Source organism: Sminthopsis crassicaudata, chromosome 2 (assembly GCF_048593235.1).
Source record: "Sminthopsis crassicaudata isolate SCR6 chromosome 2, ASM4859323v1, whole genome shotgun sequence".
NCBI classification, from domain to species: domain Eukaryota; kingdom Metazoa; phylum Chordata; class Mammalia; order Dasyuromorphia; family Dasyuridae; genus Sminthopsis; species Sminthopsis crassicaudata.
The window spans coordinates 184,297,795-184,317,171 of NC_133618.1; the positions used below are offsets into that span (position 1 = coordinate 184,297,795).

Sequence of the window (19,377 nt, forward strand, 5' to 3'; positions counted from 1 at the left end):
AAAGAAACATAAGCTAATAGAGAGACATATTGTTATTGCTGTTGTTATTCCTAATAGTTATGATAAAGGTAAATGAAAAGAGGCATAATTTGGAGAATAGAAAGTTAGAAAATCCTTCATTAAAATATGGCCTTTAAAACATACAGGCTTTGTGACACTGAACAAATTACTAAATCTCTCATTGTTCCTATGCAATTTTCTATGGGTCTAAGTTGTAGAATGTGACCATTTGTATTATTAGTAAAGAGAGATTCTGAGCTTCTTCTTGAACAATTGCCTATACTAGATAAAATCACTGCTTTGGATAATAATGATGAAAGCATACTTATTAATCAGATGCTCAAAACAAAGGGCTTCAAGATTCAATAGCAGGAAAAATGTGTTTTTCTAATTGGCAGGATCAGAAAAAAACATCTTGGAGGAGATAGCCTTTGAGCTGGGCCTTTAATTCATATAAGGAAATTAGTATGGAATTATATGGCCAAAATGAACACATTGATACCACAATCCAAATGTCTGAAAAATTTACATAACTGGTAACATTGTAGAGCAGGAAAAATATTTTTATGAAATGTGTCAGATCTTTTTTGAGGAAAAATTTAATATATTAATTATGAAAAATAGCATCTTCTTGGGATATGGAGGACTAAAAATGTGTGTATATAATTAAGTTAAAAAAAGAATTATATCCTTGATCTTAAAAGGCCTATACATATTCATTTTAAATGTTTTTTCTACATGTAAATATATATATACATATGTTACTTTGCTATTTCATAAAGAAAACAGTTTCAAGAAAATTTTATTAATTTTGCTAGGTGATTTTGTGAAGTACCAGTGCCTTCCTGGTTATACACTGTCAGGAACTGATACATTGACCTGTAAACTCAGTGCTCAGTTGCAATTTGAAGGATCTCCCCCAACTTGTGAAGGTAAGTTCTTTCCTACACTAAAAAAAATAAAAATAATTCTATTCAGCATGGATGGCTGTATATGTGTTGATACAATTTGGATTTAAAGATTTGGCAACATTGTAGGCAATGCTTCTGGTTCACTCCCACATCCCTCCTCTGTTGCTAATTAGCTGTCTAACCTTGGGCAAGTCAGTGAACTTGAACAACTTACCTGGAAATAATGCTTTTTCTGAGGGATAGTGAGAAACTAAAATAGAATATATGATTCCCTAATTTCCCTTCAGGTTCCAAGATCTATGAATCTACATAATATCAAAATTTGAGTATATTTAATTTTAAGATTTAAAATTTAGTTTAGTTTTTTCACTTCTCAATCACTTTGATTTTAAGACTTATTTTGTTAGTTGTTTGGTGTTATGTATAATATAATTATTCAAAATGCTAAATACAAAAGGAAACACTACTTTTGGTATGATTGACAAATGTATTTACTTCTTATGGACTAAAGCATTTTGTCAATACCATATCAATGTTTTGGTGCACCTAAGAAAAATATATTAATCTAAGAAAATATACTTTTAAATTAAACATGGTCTGCCTTGATTCTGTAATGCTCAAATACAATGTTTTATAGGAGTCTTTTCCTGCATTCTTTAGTTCATAATTCATCCCTCATCTTCCAAATTATTTTCCAACTCTGTATATATCTTGCAGGCACATAGTTATTTTATCTCATTTGTTTGAAAGCTCCTTGAGAGCAGGGGCTGTTTTTACTTCCCTTGTACTCTTAGCACTTAGCACATTATCTATCATAGAATAAGCACTTAATAAAGCTTATTAACCTGTTGATAGATTTTGCCAGATATGCTTCATTTTGACTTAAATGAGAATGATCTATGAAAACCTCAGAATTGCATTTTGCCAGTGCTATCTGGAAAAAAAACATTTTCTCTATATATGTTAATGAATAAAGACTAGAGCAAATTACTTCAAGGCCACCTTAGTTATCTGTCACATTAGTGGGTTGTCATTCTCTTTGTTACATTACTCAGCTACACATATCTATGTTTTAGCATTGAATTCACAACTCAGAGCTTTATGGGAACAGGCTGATTCAGTTATTTCAATTGAAGAATAAATAATTAGTTGGAGGGAAAAGAAATGGGAATTTGAAGTGGACATAAAAGAGATTTGACAACTAGCTGGCTTTCCCTCTTCTAGAAAGCACTAGGGATAAGCCTCCAAAAATGACCAAGACACTTTTCTTATATATATTTAAGATAATGAAGACGTATTTTCCAGAGATCCTAGGTAAAAGCTTTTGCCAGTTGTTTACTGGACTTTTCCAATTTTCCTGTAGGTACAGATGCATCCTAGAATTATTTTCTCTCAATTATTCATGAATCTTAAGATGTGAATCTTCAACTGTTCTGGAAATCCAATAAAGTACCAGAAATCACATGCTTTGTGTTTGATGCTTCATTTTCCTTTTGGAGGCCAATATTACTAAATAATATTATGTGGAAGTATGATAACTCAGAACAGGAAATGATCAAATTATAAGTGGCAAATTCCTTTAGATGGTGTTTTTGACAGAAATCACAAGTAGATGCTTCCCTGTATTGGAGGGAGAGGAGAGGGAGGTTTTTGACAGTCCCTTGTGAGGATGCTGTGTATTTTTGAATGTGTGAATGCTACAGGAGAAAAAAAAGCACAACAACAAATCCACAATCTAGCAACAATTCAGATATAGGAAAGCCTGCCATCACTTCAAAGCTTCCATTGTAAGTGGGTGTTACTCTTGGCAACAGTATAAATGAATGGACATGAAGGAATCAAGCAGATATGAAAGGAAAAAGAGAAGCAAAATGAATCAGAAGAAATATTGCTAATTGATGGGGGAGATTTTCAAATTCATTTTTGAGTGTGAATATGTAGGGGGAAATGAAAATAGTAGAATATAATAATACAATAATTTAAATTACATTTTTCTTTTTTTTTCTTTTTGTTAAATTAAGACTATTTTAATAATTTAAGGTCGATGCACTGCTTTTCAAAGGAATGGATTTTCAAATTTATTGAAAAAGTGACCTTTCTAAGCTGTTGAATTGAAAATTCAAAGAAAGTTCCTTCTTCTCAGGGAGCCATAGAATTCTAGTTCTGCAATTATAGTAACAGAAGATCACATGGGCATATACACTTAAGTTGATAGCTCCAGCAGTTAATAGTGCTGATATTTCAGATAATGCCACTTACTAATGGAAGATTCTATGATGAGCATATTTCCCTAATAGACACGTTTATGGTAATGATGAGACAGACATGTAATTCAAATATTCCAAATTCAAATGTGTATTGGGACTGAGTAGTAGAAAGTGGACTTGATTCTTTAACCTGACACCAGTGCATACAAGAGAGACCATAACAATATTCCTCTACTCAATGACTGAATCAGTAGAGATGTTCAACTCTATAAAAATATAGAGTTTATATAAATCTTTAACTAATTTTTAAGTATGCAAAATTTTCTTTAATAAATAAATATTTTAAGGGGTATTTCAAAAGACTTCTTCTAATGTCAACTTCATTTTCTAAGTTTTAAAAATTGTGCCTGAATTTTATTTTGATTTAAATAAAATACACTTTCAAAATTTACAGCACAGATTTATGAACATTTCTTAAAGGGGGAAAATGGTGTTATCTTAAAATCTTTATAGTTTCTTCCAAAGAAAACATAATTAACTAATATGAGATAACTTCTATAGATAACATTTTTATCCTTTGGGCAAATAAATCTGTCTCTCTCATTAAAGAATAAGTGATAATAAATCTTCTGGGGCATTTTGATTAAATTAAAATCAATATTACCACATGAATATTTCAGGGATTTTTCTATTTATTTATAAACTGTCACTAATAGGAGTGCACCTTTCACTGAATTGTTCTATAAATAAAATATCACTAAGGGGTGTATTTTATTTAAAATCGAATAGTAAATATAGGAATTAAGAATGCATATTTAGTTACAGGTTTTTTTTCTTGGTTCATATGCACAAATTATTTTTGTTCTATGGTTTAATTTTGATGCAATAAGATAGGAAAAAATAATTATGTGCATTACAAATAGAATTCTCCTACGGAGACAGGTGGTGCTAAATAATGATGGTGATAATGATGACAGTATTGTCATGTTTTCCTGAAAATTGTGGCATGATCTCAAGTATAATTGAGGCAGGGTACCAAAAAACAAACAAAAAAAAAAAAACAAAAAACAAAAAAAACAAGAAACAAACAAAAAAAACCCCAAAAAGCAACCTATCTTCTTTTTTCTGTTATCATAATGTAATTTATTATGAACTTGCTATTTCAAAATGTTAAAATGATATCCTTTTATAGAAAAGAAAGATTGAACTGTAATACAATGCATCAAGCATTAATTTATTTATTCATGCATTCTGGAAATATTATATGTTTAGGACTGGGAAGAAGAATTGAGGCTTCAAGTCATACAGTATCTATTTCCCCTGGAAAATTAGAATCATGAAATAATGATTTTGTAGTTGAATTTTCACTGCAACAATTAAAAAAATTGTTTTTGCATCTCATACATAGATTACTTCCATTTCATGAAAGTTTTCTAGCAATGTGTAAGACAGTTAAGTAAAGCTACAATTTAGTGATCTCATCTGAAAGTTAGTGAATATTTCACATCTGTAGCAACCCCTCACTTCTCTACTAAAAAATAAGATGAAACAAATGTACTTTCTCAAACTGCTATTCTATACTCGATTAGAAACAATAATAAAGAAACAAAAGAAAATAAAATTCTTGTGACAAATATATAGTCAAGATAACACATTTCCTTAATAACTGTATAAAGAAAAAAACTCATTGTATACATCAAATCCATCACCTCTCTGTAATAAATTGTATGTTTTTCATTAATCCTTTAGAATCATGAATAGTTATTGTATTGATATTAGTTCTTATGGAACTAAGATATTATAGTGGGTGGCTTGCACATTATTAGGGCTTGCTAAAATGATTGCTATATGTCATTGAATTTCTACTTCAGTGATCAAAATATAGAATATATACTACGGGAAATACATTTATTTTTCTCATATTACTATTTGTTCTTCCCGATTACAACTCCCAGCTTCTAATGAACTCAGAGTAAGGGGCATTGCCTTGGGTTGTTTTCTTGGAAGAGACATTAAAAAAGATCTATTTCAAACCTTCCTCTATGACTTACATGAACTGATGCTGAGTGAAATGAGCAGAACCAAAAGATCACTATACACTTCAACAACAATACTATATGAAGATATATTCTGATGGAAGTGGAAATCTTCAACATAAAGAAGATCCAACTCACTTCCAGTTGATCAATGATGGACAGAAACAGCTACACCCAGAGAAGGAACACTGGGAATTCAATGTAAACTGTTAGCACTACTGTCTTTCTACCCAGGTTACTTATACCTTCAGAATCCAATTCTTAACGTGCAATAAAAAAATTGGATTTACACACATATGTTTTATCTAGGTTATACTATAACACATTTAATATGTATAGGATTGCCTGTCATTTAGGGGAGGGAGTAGCGGGAGGGAGGGGGAAATTTGGAAAAAATGAATACAACAGATAATGTTATATAAAAAAAAATTACTCATTCATATGTACTTTCAAAAAAATTTTATAATTATAAAATCAATAAAAAAAAACACCTTCCTCCATGTTTATGAATGAAGACAGAGGTAGCAAAGATGCAATATGCAGGTTTACTGTTTTCTACTATGCCATTGTCCCTTCCTTCATGTTAGTATTCATCCCTTAAATTTTTGTTCTGTGATCTGATAAGTTTCTAATTATCAGAAACTATTTGGATTGTTTTAACAACATTTATTTGCTAGACAACCTGATTTCTAGGGGTTCTTTGGGGGGGGTATATATAATTTTTTCCAATTACAACTGAAACACTTTTTTACACTTGTTTTTAAAACTTTAAATTCCCATTTCCATCCCTATCTTCCTCCTCCTTCCTCTTGAGAAGACATATGTGAAATTATGCAAAACATTTTCATAATGTGAAAGAAAACATAGATCTCTAACTCCACCCACCCAAAAAAAACTTTAAGAAAAATAACATTTTTTTTTCAGAAAAGTAAGGTACAATCTCTACTCAGACCCAATCAGTTTCTTCTCTGTATATAGATAGTATTTTTTATCATAAGTTTTTTAGAGTAAATCATTGTATTGCTTAGAATAGCAAAATCATTTACAGCTGATCATCCCATGAAAGTACTTTTACTTTGTACATAGTATGTCATGTTGCATGAACTCATGACGACTTTCCAGTTTTTTTAAGAACATACTGCTTATTATTTTTTACTGAACAATAGTATTTCATATTAATTACATACCATAATTTAATGAGCTATTCAGCAAGTGATGGGTATTACTTCAATTTCTAATTCTTTGACCTGAGAAGATAGTTGCTATAAATCTTTTTGTACATATAGGTTTTTTCTTTTTTTTAAAAATATTTTTTGGAATTTATACTAGTAGTAGTATTGCTAAGTCAAAGAATATACATGATTTTATAGCCCTTTGAGCAAAGTTCATATCCTTTGACCATTTATCAATTGGGGAAAGGCCTTTTGAAATAAATAAATAAATAAATAAATTTGACTCAATTCCCTATGCATTGGAAAAAAGAGACCATTGGAGAAACTTGATTTAAAATTCTTTTTCACAATTACTATTGCACTGTCAATTTTTTTAACAGTCATTATTTAAAGGAATTTGGAGGAATATGGGGGAAAGATTGGCTGAGTTCCTGCTGTTACTGTGCCATCATGACTCCAAACTTTCTTGATTTTGTTTCCTAATAGGTCCTTTCTGAATAACATTTCACTGAATGTATTACAGTTCTCTTGAATAAAATATAACTTATATGTCTATATTGGTCTAAGATTTAGGACACAAATTCTTCACAACAATCTTATGAAGTAGATTATGTATCATTCACATGAACCTGAGGCTCTAAGAGATCTAACTGACTTACTCAAAATCAGGTCCTAAACTTTAGGACTGAAGATCTTTCCACAACATCTCTTAGATAGAAAATTTTAAAAGGATAGGATTGTGGGAAAACTACATGGATAAATAAAACTATCCATCAACAAATAATTTCTCTAAACAAATATGTATAATATACCAGTATTTTATTAAGTTGATAAATAAGAAAATAATTCTTGAATATTTTCCTCACTTTAAGGGATTCTAATTCATTGAATTTTCAGTTTTGGACTCTTTCAAGAAGGGAATAATATATTTGTCTTCTTTTCCTTAGCTCAATGCCCAGCAAATGAAGTCCGTACTGAGTCTTCTGGAGTGATTCTGAGTCCAGGCTATCCAGGCAATTACTTTAATTCCCAGACTTGTTCCTGGACCATTAAAGTGGAAGTAGGCTATAATATTACTATCTTTGTTGAAACATTTCAGAGTGAGAAACAGTTTGATGTGCTGGAAATATTTGATGGTAAGTAATCCTTTGACATTGGGGAAAAATGTATATAGAATATAAAATTCCTTTAAATCTCTCAACATCTGAGGTCCTGGGGAAAGAGACTTTTCACTTTGGTCTTTATGTCTCCAGTGCTTGGTATATGATAGTCACTTAATAAATCCTTGTTGATTGGTTTATTTGGATAGGAATACAACAAAGGTATTTCCCCCAAAAGGCAGTTAACCTTCAGGTGTTTGGAAGAGTTAGAAAATTAGTTTTTGTGGTTAAGCAGATATTTTTTTATAATCTGGTTTTCTGCATATATTTCTAATTTTTGAAAAATTAATAGGGTGATATGCACTTAAATTTAACATTAAATGGATTATACCATGCAATAATATAACTTAAAATTGCAGAGTTTCAGAATTGGAGGGAATCACAAAAATTCTCAGACTCTATTCCAGTACCTTTCATTTTTATGTCAGACTTAAGAGATGTTCCAGTCTAAACTGAATGACCTTTCATGATAGAAAACCTGGTACCTCCTGAGGCAAGTTCATTCTGCAGGAGTTAGAGAGAAGGATAAAGGCACATGATAATTCTAATGATTACATAATCGTTTTTACATTGAGCCTAAATTTAATTTTAAAACATTGAATATATTTCATTCTGTCATAATCCAAAGTTTATAATACTGGATCTCACAATAAATTTAAATATTTTAATTGGTTTGATCAGTTAAAGTAAATAAATAGCTTAGGTTTTTTTAACCAGTCATATAAACCTATTGTTATTTTATCCAGACCTGTGATTTCATTCAAACAATTGACTTAAATTGTTTCCATATAAAATTATATGTTTATATAATAATCAGACATTCATTCAAAAAAACATTTAATCAAAGACTTAGTATATGCTTCCTATTTGTAAAGCCCTTTTAAGGTTTACTTAGTGCTTTCCTGACAACTATACCTGTATCTTTGAGCACAGTGCACACACATGTGTAATCAATAAGCATTTATCAAGTAACTCTTGTATGCCAGATGTGGAGAAAGACTGAAATTGTGATTTAATTGGTATAGTGTACAGAACTGTACAGAAAATGAAATTTTCTCTCTTTAATATTGCATAATATGTTTACTAAATCTGATAGTTTCAGAGAACTGCCATGAGTACTAAGTTAAGTGACTTATTTGCCTAGAGTAACAAAGCTAGCATATATCAGAGGTGATATTTGAACTTAGGTCTTAATGGCTTTGAGACCAACTCTCTCATCTACCAGACGATACTAGGTATTTATATGTACTTATCTAAGGATAAATATATACATGCATATGCATATACATATACACACATGCATGTATGTATGTATTCAAGCATGTAATTTTTGAATCTGACTAAATTAATGAATTTGAATTGCCACAATAAGCCCAAATAATTGTGTAGAAATGCACAAAATATAGTAATGATCACTATGCTATGATTTTGCAGAACAACTAATAAATGATAGAATTAAGAATTTTTTTCTTTCAAAAGATTACAGAGCTCAATAGAATTATTTATATTTAAATACATTTTGAGAATAAAGTGAAATAAATATGCAATATTGATGAGAATTTAGTCTTCAGGAAGAATATAGCCCAGTAGTGAACATCCATCAAGTTCTAGTATGTTGTAGACAGATGTTAAAATGATTATATGTATCTGATATAAAATTGACTTTGTTGATGCAATTTCACCTTGTGAAATATCATGCATTTGTAGAATCATTCAGATTGCTCATATAGCAAATGAGAATTATCTATTTTGTAACCTTGAATTATGGCAGAATTAATTATATTATATGATAGATTAATATTTTGCTCAATATTGAATATTTAAAAAAAGTCATACTGTAATTTTTCTTATCTGTCATTGCTGTATTTTTATAACAATAAAATAAACAGCATACCTGTATCAATAAAACACACAAAAAAAGTTACAATAAAACTGAGTATTTATTAACTACTATAGTAGGTTCTGTGGAAGATACAAATTTTAAATTATATGTTTACATATATGTTTATATATGTACATGTACACGTGTATGTAATATATTTGTACACTTATATACACATCTATATAAAAATCTCTCATTTTCCATTATATTGATAGCCTTCTGATTTTAATGTAAGGAGCATAAAACTGGATGAAAAATGCTATCCATTGAGAACTATTCTTATGCTCAGAAATTCTTCTTTAATAGGAGGTCAGATTTTTATGTATATGTGTGTACTTCATTTTAAGGTGAATTTTTTTTACAGTAATAAATGTCAAGTTCAGGACAAAGACTCTTTTATAGTCTTTCAGTTGTCTGAATGACACTCTGGATGTATTAAGTTTAAATTTCAATCAGACAAGAAATATTACTTCTACCATTACTTTCTACTATTAGATAAGCCACAAATTTTAATATATTTTTAGCATATTGTAACCTTGAATAATTCATGGGAAAATTGAAAATATGTATGATATTATTGGTGTAAATTCAATATTTTCTAACTTTTCCATGGTTCTCATTTTTTAGTATTACCATGCTATCTGTCTAGACTTGCCTCTATACATATTTCAACAGCTCTTTTTGTGGAGGAAAAAAAATTATCAGAATTCTAGAAATCCTAATGCACTTCAGAGGCATCTATGCCTATCTGACCTTTACATAATTCAGAGTCTCAGTTACAGTATACCTGATGAGTGATTATAGAGCCTTTGCTTTAAGAACTTATGTGAGGAGAAACCTACCTTTTCTAGGGACAGCAAGTTCTACTTTTGGATAACTTTAGGAAGATTTTCCTTAGACCTAATCCAAATATGTTTCTTTGTGATTTCTGACCATTGTTTCTAATTCTGAGCTCCAGATACAAACAGACTGTATCTAAACTCTGTTACCACTAATTTGAAAATTATATATCCTTTTACTTCTATTCCCCCATTCTCCTGTCAAATCATCTCTTCTTCAGATTAATAATCTTCACTTCACTTCATATGACTTGTCAAGGTTTTTTACCCCCTTCTGTGCTCCCCTGGATAGTTCTGGGTCAGAAATTTAATTTCCATAGCCTGGTTTCAAAATTATTCTTTCAATCTTATACTTTCTGCTAATGAACTTCCCAATACAATTGTGATTTAGAAACTGTATTGTGACTTCTATGGTTCAATAGTACTTTATCTTGACCTCTTCTAAGGATTTATCTATCATACTTTTCTTGACATTTAGTTATTTATGTATACAATTCTCTATCCTCCTACTCTTCTTGATGAAATTTTTTTTTTAAAATAGGACCTGTGAGGTATATATTCATGTGTCACTGTTCCTATATTACATGTGCTTCACTTTTTAAAGTATCTGTGATTTCATCAGCAGGGAACTCCTGCTATCTCAACCTTATGCCTATATTCAGTTTCCCATGGCTGAAATGCCTAATCTCTCCTTCTTTTGATGAATTTGTGTCTGTTCTTTAAAGTTTATTTTAAATTCCACTCATTCCATTAAGATATTAATTGTTATTATATGTATTGATTTTTAAAATTCTTTAAAAATACTATAAGATTCATGAAAGTAAGAACAATAACTTTTCTACTCTTCCCACTATCTAGTACAGTTTTCAATGTATTGACAGCACTTTATAAATGTTTGCTGATTGTATGATCAATGCTTATTTATTCTCTTTTTACCTAGGTTCTTCTGGGCAAAGTCCTTTGTTAGTACTTTTAAGTGGAAATCATACTGAACAATCAAACTATACAAGTAAAAGTCATCAGTTATATTTTCGCTGGTCAACTGATCATGCAACTAGTAAGAAAGGATTCAAGATCCGTTACTCAGGTTAGTAAACTTTATTTCAAATTAATTTAATGAAAAATCTTTCTATTATAAGATCTTGAATGGTTTTATCTATTTGATTTTACCTCTAAATTTTGAAGGTAAACATCATCCATGTCATGAAAATGGCAAGAATAGTTTTGTTACCTAAAAAAAGTATGTTAGCAACACATAGGCATTGTTCTTTGATGGCTATTTAATTTGCTTTTAGAAATATGCATATTATTTTAAGAAGTATATATATATAAATTTTGCACACTGCTTTACATAAACCATACCTTATTGAGCTTTACAACACCCCTCGGAAGTAGGTATTGCAGAGATAGCATAGTTTAATAAAATGAAAAGATTAGCTAAATCTGGAATCAGAAAAATCTAATCAAAATCATGTTTCTAACACTAGTTGTATAATCATGAAATGATAATTATGGTGATTATGAGGAGAAGGAGAAGGGGAGAAGGAAGATAATAATAGCTAATAAACAAATAATACTTTAAAATTTGCAGAGTAGTTATGTTCTCTCAATAATTCTGTGAAGTAGGTGCTGTCAATATCACCACTTATCAGGTGAGAAAACTGAGACAGAAAAAGGTTAAATGACTTATCCAGAGTCACATAGCTTGTCTGGGGAAGGATTTGCTGACTCCAAATCTGATCCTCTGTTTACTGATCTACCAAATTCCTCACAAGGTAAAGTCACTTAACCTCTTCTAAATTTAGTTTCCTTATCTTTAAAATAGGAACAACTTGTAACTCACAGGATTTTCAAAATGATCAAATGAAGCAATGTATCTAAAATTATATGGAGATATAAGCCTTTATTATTGATATCTTCCTATAATTTTATAGAAGAAAATGAGACTCCAAAAGGTTAAATAACTTGCTCTCAGTTACATGAATTCACAATTTAATGCAAGGTCTCTCCACTCCCAATCAGAATTCTTTCCACAAAGTCATGCTGCTATTAGGGAGAATATCTGAACTTTGTACTTAATTCTCTAAGAGCTAATGGTGCAGTGATCAAGAAATTAAACTTATTTATGTTTAGTTTTTTTGTTTTGTTTTGTTTTTTTTTTTACTATGCACATTTTTGAACACTTTTTACCCCTTTAATATATCATTTGTTCCTTAAAATCCCAGAACATGGAGCAATATGAAAGAAGATTAAGCTTCTGCTATGTATCCTGTGAATCATTTCATCCATCCTTTACCTGTTGTATATGTTAATTAGCTTAATCAATACATTTATGGCAGATTATTCCCCTAAGGGTGCTGTTAGTGGGATCTGACCCATACCTAAAACAATTGTGTTGTATTAGAAAGATATTCTTGCTAGGGAAAAGGACACATTTTGATATTTGCAGCACAGAAGTAAGATTTAAAACCTGAACAATAATGTATGACCCCAGAAAGTTGTCTCAAAAATATTCCTTTTAACTTACATTTCTTTTTCTTGAGAGGACAGTGTGTCTTTAAAGGGTAGGTTTCCTTCACTTGTTGGTAAAGCTTGCTTCACCTGTAATTAAAGGCAGCCCACATTAGCAAAGGGGGAACTGAATGCATTAGTCTGTGTCAATAACAAGGTTTGAGTTTTTCTGTGGGTGGTCCAGGACATGAAAAGGAAAAACACCAGGTTTTTGAAAAGGCTATTGATGTCCTGACAATTGTTATTAAATCAGCAGGTTTTCTCCTAAGTAAACTTAATGAATTTTTTCCAACCTTACCTCGCCCCTTTAAATTGGCCAGTCAACCAGTTTGCCAGAGTGAAGCTTGGGCAAATTTCCTTCATTTACAAATCCATTAAGATAAAATTTAAAGAATAGTAAAAATACATGTTTAGGTAATTGCACCTCCATATTTATATTTTTGCATGCATGTATACATATGTGTATATATTTATACATATCTATAAGTGCATAAATTTGAGCATATTTATCTTCATAATAATTTATTGTAGACAATATACCGTACAACTCAGTCATAGCCATGTGTGTAGAGATATAACATTCAGATCTTGTACATGTAAAAATTTTATCTCCACATAATAAACTACTGTATAATCATTTAACTATATGTACAATTTTCTAAAAACAAAACTCCATGTGCATATTGTTTTTTGAGGTTAATAACATTTTACCAAATTGCAAGGTGAAGAAGCAAGTCAATTTAAGAGTAGTTATAAGGAAAGTTTGTATATTTTCATCCAACCACTCATACATTTGTATATTATTTTTGTGTTATATACAAGCATACCTCAGAGATATTATGGGTTTCATTCCAGACCACCAAAATAAAGTTAATATCACAATAAATAGATTCATGCTAATTTTCTGATTTCCCAGCGCATATTAAATTTATGTTTATAAGATACTAAAGTCTGTTAAGTGTACCTTTGGGGAGGGTCCTGATGTAAACTGTGTCTCCTTTGGGGGAAGGTTGTTCCTTGCTCTCAAAACTTTCCTGGGGATCCCTTCCAGACAACTCCCATATAAGTAATCTCATTCAACTGGAAATCTAGGCCTGGGGCATAATCAATATCCTCTACTTAGTAGCTCATACTGTTCCCCAGCCCCAGGCCAAGATCAGTATTATGTCTAAAAATATATATACATATATACATCTTAATTTATAAATCCTTTACTGCTAAAAAAAAAAAATGCTAACAATTAACTGAGCCTCTAGCAAGGGCTAATCTTTTTGCTGATGCAGGGTTTTGCCTTAATGTGTGATGGCTACTCACTGAGAGTAGTAGTCACTAAAGTTTGGAGTAGTTGTAGAAATTTCTTAAAATAAGTCAACAATAGGGGCATGTATGTATGTATATATACATATACATATACAAATACATATAAATACATATATATAAATATAAATAAAATGTATGTGTGCTGGATTATATACAGAGATGTACCTTACTGTATATAATATGCATACATTATATATGCTGATATTCACATATACTATAAACATACATGTTGATATACAATAAATATGTAAAATATAAAATATATATATATATATATATATATATATATATACATACATTTTTACCCAGGTCATATAATAATTATCTGTGGTAGGATTTGAATCCAAATTTTCCTGGCCATCTATATTGTATGGCTTCTGTCTTAGGTCCTGTCCACTTCTAGAATTCTGGGATTTCACTTGCCTTTTAAGACTTTGGGGAATATCACCCTATTAAAATTATAATTTAGGTAATAGAACTAAGCTGGCTATCTTTTCCAATTTCCAGTCAAGGGAAGCTTTCTTCAGTTTAGTACAGATTTGTATTGGATTATTATTTTCAACAAGGAAACATTTGTTTTAAAAATCTGTTGTTTAAAAAAATTAGTCTATACAAATGGATTCTTTGTTTCTGTTGAAAAGGAAAGCAGAACCAATGTGATATGTGTAGAGTACTTTATAACCATAAAGCATAAATGTTAGCTATTATAGTTGTCTCAACAAAATATTCATATGCCCATTTTGAAAATTTTTGAAAAAGGCAGTAAATGCATCTATTACATAAATAAAATCTTTTGCATTAACCTCCTAAATTTTCCACCTATTTTCTGTTTCTATTTTCTCTGCTTCTAGATATTTATACTTTCTATTTTTTCCTGCTTTATCTAACTACTATCTATCTCTGATAATCAGCTCTTATTGAATTGTTTTTATTGAATTGTTTTTTTTTTTTTTGAAAGGGTTTCTTTCTCTGTCCCTGAATGTTTCTCCTAGCCATTAGCTATCACCATCAAATGCTTTTGTTTCTTTAGGAATCTCATCACCTTTAACCAAAAGCAGAAAAAAGCAAAGTTATTATGAAAATGACATATGTACTAGCAAATTATATTGATGTAAAAATGAATAATGCATTGCTTCCTGCCCCATCCTATAAGTTTATACACAAACATATATGTGTACAATGCATATATATATATATATGGGGGGTGTTTGCATAGATTTCATTCATATTTTTGCTATGGCAATGACTGAAATAGCAATTGAACTTATAATAATATGTAAATGTAGCTACATGGCAAAGTGGGATAGAAAGCTTGAACCTGTAATTACTAAGACTGATCTTTGTGAATTCAAATCTGGCCTTAGATGTTTACTAGCTATATGACCCTGGCCCAATCATTAACTCTGCCCAGTTATTCATCTAAAAAAAAAGTGAACTAGAAAAGGAAATGAAAAAGTACTCTAATATTTTTACCAAAAAATCCCCAAATGGAGTCACAGAGATTCAAATACAACTGAACTTCAACAACTTATATTTAGTTAATTGTTGATTTTATGTATCAAAAAAAAAATAGGATACAACACTTTATGTTCCAGTTGGAAGATAAATGTAATCTGCAAGATATCATATTGATATGGTATCAGAGGATCTGTTTAGGAATCTCCTGTCTAGCAGACAGGGAAACAAGAGCTGGGTCTGGACTCAGAGAAGCTGACTTCAGACTCTAGGTTTGTTATTTAATACCTCCTTGATTTTGAGGCAATCACTTAACTTTTTGGGGACTCTCATATCTTTATCTTTGAAATAAGTACATTGAAATAGATCATAGGTTTTATCTCCTGTAATCCAACCAACCTTCTCATTTTGCAGCAGGAAAGGATTTGAAGCACATAGAGGTTAATTGGCTTTCCCAAAACCATTTAGGTAATAAGTAGTAAAGAGCTCTCCTTTAGCTTCTAATCTATTATTTGACATCTTTATGCCTATGACCAAGTAAATTAACTCCTTTGGCTTCTGTTTTCTCTTTTATAAAAATGAGGGAATTGGACTAGATGATCTCTAAAATCACTTCCAAATCTAAAGTCTTTGATCTTATTTCAAGATTTTTCCTTCTGGTTTTAATTTTCATAACTTTGATCTTAGAGTCTTGAAATAGATTTTGTGATTGGATAAACACACACACATGAACATATACAAAGCCTCATCCCATTAGAGTGAAAAAAATGAGAATTCATATTTTTAGTGTTTTGGTGTCATAAAAGTGTTTTTCTTATGGCAATCTTCTGAGGTTGCCATTAACATCTCCAATTTCTCATCGATATTTAGTCTCTCTCTGTAAACCTGTTCTTTCCTTTCTGCCTGTAAACACACCCATATTTAAAAATCATCACTTGATTCTATTTGTTTTTGTTATTCAGAGAAAAAAAATTAGTATTTAGCATATGCTTATGGATATGTCTTTTAAAGTATAAACCAAAGGGAAATTCTGTAGGTCATAAAATGTTAATTTCAAATAAATTAACTCTACTAAACATATAAAAATTCTCTATCTATAAATATTTTATGTAAAAGTTCTCATGTATAAGTTTGAAAGTTGAAATTAATTCTGATATTCAACTTGTATTTTCTACATAGGTTCAAACATGTTTTTTCCTTCATGTTTTTCAAAGCTATTCCATAAAGAGAGTAATAGAGTATAATAATATTTTTGTCTTGCTAAACATGCATATTTCTTTGAATTAGACATTCTTGATAGAAATTCTTTCTCCAATCATCAAATCTTAAAACCTCAGGTTATTGCATTTGGGATACAAATCACAAAATTTTCTTAGCTAGTGAATTCATTAATTGACTTTATTGCTGATTTCAAATTTTCAAATTTTTCTGTTATTCTCTTTGAATAATTAAAAAAAGTTCATTTCTATTTTGTTTACCTGGTTCAGAAATCATGTTTCAAATAAGATATCTCAAGTAGTATCTTAAGAACTTATATTTTTATTGGTAATCTCAATAAAGTGGATAATCAGCCTTGAAAAAAATCAGTAACACAATCATATTTTTAAAATTTCAGGCCAAAATATTAGCTTTCCACTTCAAAGAGTTCAACTCTTTTCCTACCCCAGATAATCCAAGTTGTTAAATCAACATATTGATTTAATTTTTGCCTCCTATTTGAGATTGTTTTATAAGTTTCTCCTGGCAGACATTTTAATGTACTGTTTGACATTACTCATGGTTTATCTCTACTTTATTTCCTTAGTGATGTTTTAAAATATTCTCTCTCTCCCTCTTTCCCCCCTTCCTTTTCCTATAGCTCCATATTGCAGTTTGACCCAGACCCTTAAGAATGGAGGAATTGTGAATAGGACCAGGGGACCAGTTGGAAGTCAGGTCCATTATTTCTGTAAGCCTGGACATAGAATGATTGGCCACAGTAATGCAACTTGCAGACGCAGCCCAAATGGCATGTATCAATGGGATTCTCTCACTCCACTCTGCCAGGGTAAGAAATCTTTCCTTCTTCACTCCTTTCTTTTACTTATGTTTTCTGCAAAATAAAACTTAATAAGCAATAGCCAAAGATTTAACTGAGAAAAATATATAAGTGTAGCAACACATTTACTCAGCAGATAGTGTGTGCTTGGAACCCAAAGAAAAGAAAAGTCATTGGCATATATAACAGTAAATAGATAAGTGTACACAAGATAACTAAGGATAATTTGCATTGGCACTGGAGGAAGGATAAAGAAAGGCTTTATGAATGAGTTCTTGGTTTGTGCTTTGAAGGAAGATAAAGATTTTTAAGTTATAGAAAAGAAGAGGGAGCACATTTCCAAGTTGGAAAGTATCATGTGTAAAGGCATGGAAGTAAGAGATGAAATGCCAAAGTTGGTAAAAATCTATTCATTCATTCTGGCTGCACTATAGAATGAAGGAAATTAATATGAAATAAGTCTCAAAAAGTAAATAGGAGGCAGATTGAAAAGTCCTTCAACTGCTACTCCAGAAAACTTATATTTTGTCCTAGAATTATTAGAGGACCACTGGAGATTATTGAATAGAGGAATGATGTGGTGAGACCTGTGTTTAAGAACAATTATTTTGTCTGGGTGGAAAATGGATTAGAGAGAGGAAAGAGAATAATCAAAGAGACTAGAGTTATTCCTCTAGATAGAGGTGATAAGAGTGATAGAGATAGTGATAAGAATTTAAATTGGGTTATATATAAGTACAGGAAGTAGTAGAATAGAATAGAATTGATGTGTTGTGGGTAAGAGAAGTTAAGGAAGATGAAGAGTCAAGGAAGACACCGAGATTGTAATCCTGAGACAGACAATTGTACTCTTAGTGGAAATGGGGAAATAGAAGTTTGAAAGATCAGTGGATTTAGGGAGGGAAGACAAAGCTAGAATTTGATCTAAAATAATACTTTAGATTCTTGAGAAATATTATTATTGAGTACATGAAAAATTCCTCTGAGCACACAAAACCTGTTCTTATAAATGATGTTTGTTATTGATGTATCCTGAATAAAAAAGAAAATTGAACATTCCCTTTGATGTTGTATAGATTTGTTTTATTTTTCATTTATAAATTACATTTAATAATTAAAAAAATATTTTTTTTCATTGAGTTCATGCTTAACATTGTTTTTGACAGCTAAAACATATTTTTCAACTGAACAAAGTCTTTTCTTTATTAGAATTTTCAGTCCCTCTAAACTAATTCTAACATTTTTAATGAATAATCTTGGCTTCTTTAGAAATAATTTCATGTAGTCCAATAAATTATTCTCTAATATGAGCATCTCTATTCATCATCTAAATGAAAATTAAGTTCTCAAATAAAGTGTTTTTTGTGGTTAGTTAATTTGTTTCATAGAATTTGCTGTTTTTCACAGTATGTACTTGTATATTTATCCATTGTATATTCATTAAATAAATTAAAATTCTTGAATCTTTGAGAATTAGCTATTTAAGCTGATGCCTTTAGAATGTATTTGTTTTTCTTTTCTATTATTTTCTTTTTTTAATTATGCACTAGATTCTGTTATATTAGTATAGTATACTTAATGAACATATATTTTATAGTATTGTTTCTGACAAGATGAAGTTAATGGGATTTCTTCTTTTACTGTTAGGAGCAATTTGGTGGCATAATAGATATAATTAGGTTGCAGAGTGGAAAAACTTCTGGGCCTAAAGTCAAGATTATGCAAATATATGGACACTAGACCCAGACACTGACTGACTGACTGTCACTTTACCTCTATTTGCCTCAGTTTCCTAATGTAAAGTGTGAATAACAGTAAAGTTCTGAGAATCAAATGAGATATTAGT

The 19,377-nt window shown here is 30.3% G+C and overlaps 1 protein-coding gene across 1 annotated transcript in view; it reads left to right on the forward strand.

The window, feature by feature from the left end:
- CSMD1 (CUB and Sushi multiple domains 1) overlaps window positions 1–19,377 on the forward strand; it is a 2,669,009-nt gene that overhangs the window by 2,400,425 nt on the left and 249,207 nt on the right. The window contains 4 exon segments of the mRNA XM_074287957.1: window positions 819–932; window positions 7,274–7,462; window positions 11,148–11,294; window positions 17,352–17,540. Of these exon segments, the coding sequence (XP_074144058.1) occupies window positions 819–932; window positions 7,274–7,462; window positions 11,148–11,294; window positions 17,352–17,540 (639 nt within the window).